At 38.5% G+C, this 12,322-nt stretch overlaps 1 protein-coding gene across 1 annotated transcript in view; it reads right to left on the reverse strand.

The window, feature by feature from the left end:
* LOC132393285 (vang-like protein 1) overlaps positions 1-12,322 on the reverse strand; it is a 43,521-nt gene that overhangs the window by 21,640 nt on the left and 9,559 nt on the right. Inside the window, exons 2-4 of the mRNA XM_059968326.1 lie at positions 11,559-11,829; positions 9,201-9,333; positions 1,589-2,193 (exon numbers count right to left, since the gene is read on the reverse strand). Of these exons, the coding sequence (XP_059824309.1) occupies positions 1,589-2,193; positions 9,201-9,333; positions 11,559-11,629 (809 nt within the window). The 5' untranslated portion in view covers positions 11,630-11,829. The remainder of the gene's footprint in view (positions 1-1,588; positions 2,194-9,200; positions 9,334-11,558; positions 11,830-12,322) is intronic.

Here is a 12,322-nt window from a genome sequence, read left to right on the forward strand (position 1 = left end):
ATCAATAAACATTCATAAAGGAACAAAAAAAAGGAAAAACTTTCTGAAAATGAGACCAGGAGACAAGCTGCTAAAACAAATAAACAGAAGGCATAAACCTGAACAATTAAAGTGGTGCATAATAAACATGCAAGAGGGAACAGATTCCAATAGCCTGGAAGTCTGATAGAAGAAATAATGTAGAAACAGGTAACATCCAGGAATCTATTGATAAGAGACTCAAAGGGTCTGAAGATAATGTTAAATAATGGAAGTACAAGAGAACTGGTAGAACAAGTCTGAAGGGCCAAATAGCTTATTCCTGCTTCTATTTCTAATGTGCTCAGATCTTTTCAGCACTTGGTACATTAAGTTAGACAGAAAAAGAAAGTTATTAGATTGCTATTAAATGATCATATTTGGGACAGTGCTGAACTAACACTTGGGAATCTAAGTATAATTGCAATAGGTTACCTTACAGCGAACTATTATTAAAAAAAATTGCAATGTAGTACTATGAATGATTATGATCTTCCCAACACCTTCCGGTTTTTATATTAAAGATTAGATAATCAATACTAGATTTAATTCAACTATCTCTGTATTTTGTAAATTGGTGGTAGGGTGTGCAGTTAAAGAAAAAGAATTTACTTTAGTTATACAAACTAAGAAAGCAATCACAGAACGGGAGTGGGGGGTAAAAGCTGAAAATATCACATTTCAACTAGTTTGTTACTGAAATTGGGAATATTAAATACAGGTAACAAGATGGATTCAGGTTCAACTTCTGATACAGTTGCACTACTCTGTCAGTCATTCAGGGAGAGGATTACATTACCCTTCCCTTTTTGATGGCTAACATGATTGATTCTATCATCAAATAATGCCAAATTAGTTTATAATTTATAACAACTTTCGCTCAGCAGATGATGGAAGTAGCAATGGGATACAATTCATATGTGCTGATTACAAAGAGGACAATGCAGAAATTCATGAATAGTTTAACTCCAAAACAATATTTTAAAACTAGCAATTAAGGACTAAAAATTATTAACTGTACTATAACTTGACCACAAATCTAAAATAATAAACTCTTGAGATTTAACACAGATAATTAATACTGGCATCTACTGTAAAGGGAAAAAAGCAAACTGCCATTTTCAGCACACCATTCATCAAATCAGCATAGTATTTTGTACAAGAGGATCTATAGGTCAGCAATGCAAACTTTTCACCCATTCACTGCAGCTGTGTGGTCTCTGTGGAATATGATTTTTCTTTGGTAATTCCCAATTAGTTGCAGCTCTTCAATACGCTATACCCACAAACTTTGGAGTACTGTACTATGTTTTAGCATGTTAAAAGTACTAACTTATAATATTTACACTGAATAACCAATTGCAAACCCAATTTCAATAATCATTTACACATTAACCTATGATTCACACAACAGTCCAATGCTAACTTTTACTTGAGGATTTAAATTTTAACCCAAGCTCTTATTGGGCACATTAAAAAGCAAGTAAAACAGAAGGAAAATAATCAGAAAGGGTAAAACTTTACCGGCAACAAACAGAAAGAATTCCTTTGAGCCATTTCCATTACGTACCTCAGTAGGCCCACACTGTAAAAATGGGATTCTCCATCAGTTGACCGAGTGACTTTCACAGTAAACATAGGCTGCAGTTGACGCAATTCCAGTAGCACAATTGCCAGATAGTGGATAAACAAGAGGGCATCTACCAGTGAAACTGCATACTGAACAATTCCCTGATAATTTGGATCTCTTGAATCCAGAATGCGTACACCATAGAATAGCCAATAAGAAACCACAAACACAAAAATCAGCACCATCAGGAGTGCCCGGAACACAAAAACCCGTGGCATCTGTGCCTTTGGTTTGCGGAAGAAGAGTGCCCAGGTTCCAATGAGAAGGATGAGTAGCTTGAAGGCGACAGAGATGAACAGCCCTTCACATACAGTACCACATGGGTCAAGCTTTTCCCGCCACAGTACTTGAGGCAGCACCATAAAGGCAATGGGAGACAAAAAGACCAGTATCCCAAGCACAGCAGCGATGGCTATCCCTAAATGTCGAGTGCAGTCCAGCCCACTATCATCCACATCCTTTGTGATCCTTGCAATGTCTTCTTGTGATATACTGTGCTCTGAAGTCCCTGTGATGGCTGTTGTGGTTTCACCCCAGTTATCATCCTGCAAGATAAATTTCAATGATCAGTTTTAATTTTATGAACTACTTACTGAAATTCTGTAAGTAAAACCAGAAACTCAGTAATCTCATTGTTTATAACCTGCCACAGAGTGATACAGTATATGCCTCACTGCCTCAATATATACCAAAATATTGCAATAGACACATATTAAAGTAACAAATCTTAAAAAAGCCCCTGAAAGCAGCACTAGGTGTATAGTTCTGAATTATGAAGAACAGAACCACCCAAACAAATTCAATATATACTATAACTAAATGGATATTTTCTAAAACAACAGAATGTTGGAAGAGCTCAAGCAAAATCTGTGGGAGCAAAATGAGGTACAAGGACATTTTGAGTTGAGACCCTGCATTAGTACAGAGGCAGAACAGCAAAAATTGTCAATAACTCCAATTTAGAATCTCAACCCGAGGACTAGACTTACCCTTTTCCATAAAGGCATTATGATCATTAGATGCAAAGTGTTCCCCTACAGAAACTTCTGTTACCTGCTCTGTCTCATTCCCTTAACAAGAGATCTAGCATCACACTCTTCAGTTGGGATTTCTATTAAGGAAACGTTCCTGAGTACATTTGACAAACTCTTTCCCATCCAGCCCTTCTACACTATGGGAGTCCCAGTCAACATGTGGAAAGTGAAAATCAATTACTACTACAACCTTGTTTCATGCTACAAATTTGCAATCTCTCTACAGATTTGTTCCTCTAATTCCTATGGATTGTTGGGTGGTCTATAATATCATTAATGTGGTCATTTCTTTCTCACCCATAAAGCCATACTGGACGAGCTCTTCTGTCTGTCTTCCGAGTACTGCTGTGACTTTTCCCCTGACTAATTATGCCACCCCTCCTACTTTAACCCCTCCCAGTCTATTATGCCTAAAACAACACAGAACCTCCGTACAGAGCTGCCAGTCCTGCCCCTTCTGCAAACAAGTCTCATTAATGGCTACAATGTCATAATTCCACATGCTGACCCATGTACTAAGCTCATCTGCCTTTCCTACGATACTCCTGTAATGAAATATATGAAGCTGAGAGCATTAATCACACCATGCTCAACCATTTAAATTCTGACCTTGTATGTCGGTTTAATAACATCTTTCTCCAAAATTACTCCACTATCTGTTTTGGTACTCTGATTCCCATCTCCCTGTAACTCTGGTTTAACTTCCCCATGCAGCACCAACAAACCTTCCCACTAGGATATTAGCCCCCTCCAGTTTGGATGCAAACAGTCCCTTCCATACAAGTTCTACCTTCACTGGAAGAACCCAATGATCCAAGAATCTGAAGCCCTGCCTCCTGCACCAACTCCTTATCCATGCATTAAATTGTATGATCTTCCTGGTTCGACTCACTAGCACATCGCATGGGGTGCAATCCTAACATCACAATCCTGGAGGTCCTGTCCATTAAGTTAGCACCTAACTCCCTGAACTCACTTTACAGGACCTTGTCACCCATCTTACCCATGTCATTGGCACCAACGTAGCCACGACCTCTGGTTGTTCATACTCCCATTTAAGAATGCTGTGGACTCAATCCAAGATGTCTCTGACCCTGATATCCAGGAGGCAATAAATCATTCAGGAATCTTGTGCTTGTTCACAGAACCTCATTTCTGTTGCCCAAGCCAACTAATTTCACCCATTAGCTTGCATCTTCTTCCTTCCCTTCTGAGCCTCAAGAACCAGACTCGGTTCCAGAGACCTGCTCATTATGGCTTCTCCTTGGTAGGTTCCCCCACTTCCACAATATCCAAAGTGGTTACTTATTATTGAGGGAACAGCCACAGAGGTACTTTGCTTTGTATCCTTTCCCTCTCCTGACAGTCACCCAATTACTTCCCTCATGCAACACAGGGTGACTATCTCCTTTTAACTCCCTATCAATCACCTCCTTATTCTCCTGCATGAGCTGAAGGTCATTGATCTTCAGCTCCAATTCCTTAACATGGTCTCCAAGGAGCTGTTTCTCGGTGCACTTCGTGCAGATGTAGTTACCAGGGAGACTGGACATCTCATACAAGGAACATACCACCAACTCTGGGCCCATTCAGAGCTTACTAATTATGTATTAACAGAAAAAAAGCACTTAAGCGAGTCTGCATCTGAGCTTGACCAAGCCTGTTGAGCCAAAACCCTGACCACTAACATTGCCCCACTCCAAAAACTTTCACTTTGGACACTTCCACTTTTAATACCGTCTTCCCCAGATGGTTTTGAACACAAATACCTCTGCAAGCAAATCAATAATTTACATTTAACTTTTGGAAATATTTTAAGCCCTCTGTGTGATGCTGCAAGAATACCTAAAACTTTCTTATGAACTTAATATCTGCCATCTGTCGCCTGAATTGTATAGTTATTTTACTCATGCGGTGGGAAATCATGCAAAACAGATGAAAAGGATACTTTAGTTTCAGTAGTGAAGATCTGGATCCTGTCTAATCCATTTATTAAAAATTCTATCATTTCAACTAGTACATTTCCTGCCTTGAAAAAAAAATCACTAAAGCTCTTGCCTACAAGATATTAACAAAAATTTTCCCGAGAAAAGTGATGGAAAACATCTACATTCCAAATCAACAGCAAACTATCCTCAAATGCCCATCCAAAATGCATTGTTTGGTATAATATTGGATGCAGTTTATTGAACTTCAAGTGTTTAGTGATGCAATTTACTGTAGGTGGAGCAACTTTAATGTTCTTTGAATAGACAAAAAATATTCAACTTCAGTTCGGTATTTTGTTAGTTATTCATTGAGAAAAATTATACAAGCTCTACACTTGCATTTACCTAGAACAATTTTCAAAAATAAAGTTAAAAATCCATGAATTTTAGGAAATGATTTCCAATTCCATATGAAGACACACAAATCAAAAATAGGACCAGAAGACATAGGAGCAGTATTAGTTCATTTGGCCTATTGAGACTGCTCTGCCATTTCATCATGGCTGATCTACTTCCCTCTCAACCCCATTCTCCTGCCTTCTCCCTGCAACCATTCATGACGTGACTAATCAAGAACCCTTAAATACATCCAATGACTTGGCCTCCACAGCCATCTGTGGCAAGGAATTCCACAGATTCACCATCTTCTGAATGAAGAAATTCCTCATCTCTGTTCTAAAGAAATATTCTCATCTGAGGCTGTGCCCTCTGGTCCTAGACTCCCCCACCATGGTAAGCATCCTCTCCATTTCCACTCTATCTAGGCCTTTCAACATTCGTCAGATTTCAATGAGAATTAGAAAGTAGTCTACACTTTTATTCCTTCTACCAATGTGCATGACCATACACTTTCCGATACTGTATTCCATCTGCTACTTCTTTGTCCACTCCCCCACCTGTCCAAGTCCCTGCTTCCTCAACACTACTTGCCCCTCCACCGATCTTCGTATCGTCTGCATACTTGGCCACAACGCCATCAATTCTGTCATCCAAATCATTGACATACAACATAAAAACAAGTGACCTTGCACAACACCACTGGTCACTGGAAGCCAATCAGAAAAGGCCCCCTTTATTCCCACTCTTTATCTCCTACAAATGCTATATCCATGCTTGTAAATTTCCTGTAATACCATGGGCTCTTACCTTATTAATCTACCTGATGTGTGGCACCTTGTCAAAGGCCTTCTGAAAATCCAAGTACACAACATCCACCAATTTTCCTTTGTCTATCCTGCTTGTTATTTCAACAAAGAATCCCAACAGATTTGTCAGGCAACATTTTCCCGAGGAAACCATGCTGATTATAGACTATTTTATCACGTGCTTCTAAGTACCCAAAACCATATCCTTAACAATCAAATCCAACATCTTCCCAACCAATGAGGTCAGACTAACTGGTCTATAATTTCCTTTCTTTTGCCTCCTTCCTTTCTTGAAGAGTGGTGTGACATTTGCAATTTTCCAGAACCATGCCAGAATCTAGTGATTCTTGAAAGATGCCTCTACAGTCTCTTCAGCTACCTCTTTCAGGACTCGGGGGTGTAGTCCACCTGGTTCAGGTAACTACCTTCAGAACTTTCAGTTTCCCCAATCACCTTCTCCATAGTAGTAGCAACTACACTCACTTCTGCCCTGACACTCTTGAACCTCCAGCATACTGCTAGTATGTTCCACAGTGAAGACTTGTGCAAAATACTTATTCAGTTTGCCTGTCATTTCCTTGTCCCAAATGATTACCTTGCTGCATCATTTTTCAGTGGTACATTATCTACTCTCATTTTTCTTTTATTCTATGCATATCTGGAAAAAAAAACTTTTGGTATCCTCTGATATTTGATAAAACTAAACAAATACAATTTTTAAATAATTACTGGGTGTTGGAAAGATTAGTCAAGCCTCCAGTACAGATATAAACAGATTACCCTGATGAACTCTGCTTTGACAACTGATACAAACCACTTGTGGCTTGGTAATCTAGAAAATCTCAGAACATGGTCTAAATAGAGGGAAGGCAAATTATTTAAGAATAGTTAACACAGTATGCATTGACATCAGGTATTCAAAGATAAGTCTTGGTTGGAGGAATTTAAAGGAAAATTTGAGTTCACTGGTTATAACTTGCCCATATACAGCTGAATTCCCAGCAGATAATTCACAGAAGGGCAATAAGAAGATCAAAAAGGGGTATTAGAAAGGGAAAAATAAATTACTAAAAAAAAAGAGTGTAAGACTTGGTAAACATTTGTTAAAAGTTAATGATAATTATGGGCAAGTCATCAAGCACAAGATGAATGGGCAACCACAATTTTATCCATTGAGAATATTGAAGCTATTAAGCATGCCATAATAATTGCACAAGGCATAACACTGCTGTGACTTGTATCTTACACAGTGATATACATGCCAAACCAATCAGTTTGTTTATGTAACCAGGCTGTGTGACTTCAGAACCTATCTCATTCTTAGAACTGAGAGCAGGATTTGTGGAGGTGTGGGTAGCGTAGCAAAGAAATCCCAGAATCCTCTCCAGAATGGTTGCTGGGTCAGTAGGATAAAAAGTCACAGAAAGTGATAATAAAAATGTATCATGGGATATTTTGTCACAAAATAAAATGCTAAAACTTTTGTGCAACTATTCCCACACATGACTGAAAATGCATTTTATTATTATAGAAAATTTGGAATCAATTCACCTGTTTCCTCTAGAGATAGAGGAATGCAAAAAAGAGCAAAGTGAGATAAATTTCAAGGAAGGTGGCCAGTTAACTTATTGAGATGTTTATGTTTGTACACCTATCCAATGAAGGAAATTAAGGGATAATAATTAGGTTCTCATTGACCATCAAAACATGGAGGCGCCTTCATCAACTCCCACAGCCCCCGATGACCCTGTGATTTCACTCTGAGGCCGATGTGAGAGCATTCTTTAGAAGGGTGAACCCTTGGAAAGCATCTGGCCCAGATGGGGTCCCTGGCCGAGTATTAAAGACCCGTATTATTCAACTGGCTGGTGTGTTTACTGATATCTATAACCTCTCACTTCAGCAATCTAAAGTATCTGTCCACCTGCTTCAAGCAGGCTTCAATTATACCGGCGCCTTAAAAGAACATGGTAACCTGCCTCAAACACTATTGTTCAGTGGCACTTGCATCTACTGTGATGAAGTGCTTCGAGAGGTTCATGATGAAGTACATCGACTCTTGCCACTAAAGAAACTTGGTTCTGCTCCAAATTGCCTACCATTACAACAGGTCAACACCAGATGACTTTTCATTGGCTCTTCACTCAGCTCTATAACATTGAACAATGAAGATGCATACATCTGGAAGTTCTTCATTGACTACAGCTTCACATTAAATGCTATCATCCTTTCAAAACTAATCAATGTGCTCCAAGATCAAGACCTCAATGCTTCCTTGTGCAACTGGATCCTTGATTTCCTCACTTGTAGGCCCCAGTCAGTTTGGACTGGCAACAACAACTCCTCCACAATTACCATCCATATAGGTGCACCGCAAGACTGTGCTTAGCTCCCTAAAACAGTGAGGCTAAGTATAGTTCCAATGCCATATTAAAGTTTGCTGACGACATCACTGTTGTGGCTGAATCAAAGGTGGTGATGAATCAGCATAAAGGAGTGACATTAAGAATCTGGCTGAATAGTATCGCAATAACTTCTCACTCGAATCAGAGAGCTGACTGACTACAGGAAAAGGAAACCAGAGGTCCATGACCCAGTCCTCAGAGATGGAGAGGGTCAGCAACTTTAAATGCCTTGGTGCTGTCACTTCAGAAGGTCTGTCCTGAGTCCAACAGGTAACAGGCAATACAAAGGCAGCACAGCACGTCTCTACTTCGCACAGATTTGGCATGGCATCTAAAATTTTGGTAAACTTCTACAGACACGTGGCTTGGAGTATACTGATTATATGCATTACGTCTTGGTGTTGGAACATCAATGCCCTTGAACAGAAAAACATGACAAAACGTGCTCCCACTATTGAGCAGATTTATAGGAAGCACTGTCGCAGGAAAGCTGCTTCCATCATCAAGGACGCAGACAAGCTCCAGATCCCACACCACCAAGTACAGGAACAGTTAATACCCCTTAACCATCAGGCTTTTGAACCAAAGGGTATAACTTCAATCATCCCAACACTGAGTTGATTTCACAACCCAAGGACTCCCTTTTAAGGACTGTACAACTCATGTTCTCAATATCTACTGCTCAGTTATTATCTTTTACATATTTGTACAGTTTGTTGCATAATTTGTCCATTTCTGCCGTGTGTAGTTTTTCATTAATTGTATTGTGTTTCTTTCTGTTTACTATGAATGACTGCAAGAAAATAAATCTCAGGGTATTACACATAACATATACTTTGATAATAAATTTACTTTGAAACCCCAAAATACATATATAATTGCCAATGCCCATTTCTATACAGCAACTCAAAGAGCAGCAGCAAAATCTTAGTAGCTTTTACACACACAGCCATAATTTTGAAACACGTTTAGCCTCTTACCTGTACAGTCTCATCTCCACGTGTTGACTCATTGCCCAGTAGTGGCTCTGCTGGAGGTGTCTGGATGGTAACAGATTTCTCAGACCGACTGCCATCTTTGTTTCTGGATTTTTGCCGGTCCCGATTCCTTTCACTGATGAAGCAAAAGCAGGGATTTAAGCTCACAAGAGTTAATAGTCAACAAAGCAATACCACAATTTAAAGCAGAATACCACATTCAACATTAAATACACAAAAATAATAAATGTGCCCTTCCAACCTGATTTAATAGTATCATGCTTAACTCAAATATGTTCAGACATTGAACCCTTCTCTTATTTTAACAGAATGAACTCCAGCAAACTTCACTCAAAAACTCCGCCAAATGTAACATAACAGAATGTTTAGATATGAAAATTAAGAACATTTCAAAGGATAAATCAAAATGTAAATAATTGGAATAGAATAGTGTGGGGTGGGGGAGAAAGAGAAGAATCAAAATGTCTCAATAGATGAACAGAATTATTGTATAAAGTTAATCCTAAATGACTTACAGTGGACTCTGGTTAATTGGGACACATTGGGACAAGTACATATTAGCCCAATCATGCGACGAGACTGCTCCAGTAAGCTGATATTTCATGGAAATAGTTAAAAGGCATTCCAAGGACAAGCTACCTTTACTGAGTAACAAATTATGTATTTAACTGAATACAGAACAAATTAGAGCAGTACCGATACTCCTAAAATATTATCAAACTGTATCAGTTCCTAATAGTTATTGCTGCTGTGTTCTTTTTGACTGGCTGTAAATGAACAAAATCAACAGAAACACCTAGTGCAGATAACAACTTTCATTGCCTTCCTGCACAAAGTCGAAATAAAAACAAAATTACCAAAAAAAAAATCACTGCTGTTTGAACTGGCCTTTATTACCCAAATGGATAGCATAACAAAAGCACAAGCAACTTAAAAATTGCTCACTCTGTAATGTCTAAAGGCCATTTCTGGTATCTCCAAGATTGAAAGCTTGAAACTAGTGAGCAAAACGGTTTGGAATTGTCTTGCTGCTTGTTTATCACCAACTATCAACTGAAAAAAAATCACTCGATTTTGAACACAAGCACACACACTGATGCTATTTAAAGACTATTCAATCTTAACAGTTGTCAAGTCTAAGTGCATGTAAATGATTTTAGTTAGAAACTGTTTGGCAACAGTCTTCTGTCCCAATTAAGAGCCATGGCGTTCCAAATAAACAAAGGGAATCCTAGTTATTTTCTCAATTAGTTTTTGTTCATTGAGTTGTCCAAATACAGGGCTGTCCCAATCAACTGATGGCTCAATTAACTGGAATCCACTGTACTACTTTCTATTTCTCGCTAACATCTAGAGGAATACAGAGGAAATCAGTTTTGTTGCCCCACCCCCCGGAAAAGCTGGTTTGTAATCAGCTGACAAAACAGCACTCTCATTTAAGCATTTCACCTCCCCTTTCTGCCACATTTTTATTGTGGTCATCTCATGTTGACTGAATCCTTAACAATGGCAATTATTGGATGCACCTAAATTTTACCATCACAGAACTGTGATCATTTAATCTACTGTGCCACTTGGAGCATTTTAGTTAAAATTTTTAAGAAAAAAAGCACAGTAGAATATAGACGAAACCATTGCTAATCAACTACCATTAATGGTGGTACTAAAGTCAACTCTGGAAAATTTAAGCTAATTTACCATGCTAATGTGCAATTACTCCTAAATTAATGTAATACACAACATTGTCCAATAGAAATACATATGGCTAATGTGTCTGGACGTCAAATGCTTAGTTAAACTCCTGTTAGATTACATAATGAACGAGGAATGGTGCAGTTTGCACTCAGCGAGGTAGAAAAGGCCACAATTGTATACCAAAATTATACAGATCATGGTTTTTTTTGCTGTTGCATCAAGCATTCCCACAAGGTGGAACACAGCCTGGAGATTAAGGTGATTAATGTGTTAAGAGCTGCACTGTTCATTAAGGCATTCTTCTTTCACAAGGTGATTGCAGTGGGTCTAATAACTTTAGTGTATATTCTAATTTGTTGATTTCTCAAAAGAATTTCTTCACATCATTTGTGTTTTAAAAACAAACTTCTTGTTCAGTGGGCCTAAAGATTGCTTTCTGAAATTTGTGATAATTTCAACTGGGTGTAAATTTCCTTTGTGACATAATTACTTATTGTTTAATGTTAAACAAAGTCAGCAGTGTTCCAAAGAACTTCCTCCAATTCTTTTCAAGAGGAGCTTATATAAAGGTCTGCTTTAGTTACTATGGAAGCCTAATTATATTGCCAACATTAAAAACTACTCTTAAAAAAAAAGGATACCAACCCATGTCTGTGAGAACTCTTGGAGCGGCCCGAATAGTAGGAATATCCCGAGTATGTGGATTCCGTGTCCATTGTTGCAGTTTCCTTGCTGATAGGAAGGTAGGCAGATTTCCAACAGTTAATGGATTTTGTTCTGGTTTTCTGGGGGCCAAACAGGGGTTTGTGAATGCTCTTGTCCAAGCCAGATGGGATGGTCAGTAGGCTGGCAGCATGGCTCTTTAAATGGTCTATTTTGGAAGCAAATCGGGGGCCTCTTGTGAAGAAACATTAACCTGCAGCAATAAGAGATAAATAGATATCCCTGAAGTACATTTTAGAGATAACAACACATCTAATGGTACTACACTCAGGTGGCCCACTAACAAATAATTACAATACAGTACATTGTTCCAAACAGCCACAAGGAAATCACTGCATTACTTCCGTACATTGAAGCTTTAAATGCAGCTATTAAAAAAATATCCAAAAGACACAAGAGGAAATTTCCCCCAGCCATAATATAAACCAGAAAACCGATGGATTGGTATTTATATTGCCTATGCCAACAGTCCACATACATCTACTCCTATGTCTTAAATACATGAAGCATAAGCACGCCTGACAAGATTTGATTCAATGGTTGATTCCATCAAATGCTGCTTTCACTTACTCATGAAGGATTGGAGTAACATTCACACAGTTGTTTCCAGTGGGGCAACCTCTCAATTACATCACTAGATTGATAATTACTATTTGACAGAAGGATGAACATGGTTAAACACGTGC

The sequence above is a fragment of the Hypanus sabinus genome, chromosome 4 (genome assembly GCF_030144855.1).
Source record: "Hypanus sabinus isolate sHypSab1 chromosome 4, sHypSab1.hap1, whole genome shotgun sequence".
NCBI classification, from domain to species: Eukaryota; Metazoa; Chordata; class Chondrichthyes; order Myliobatiformes; family Dasyatidae; genus Hypanus; species Hypanus sabinus.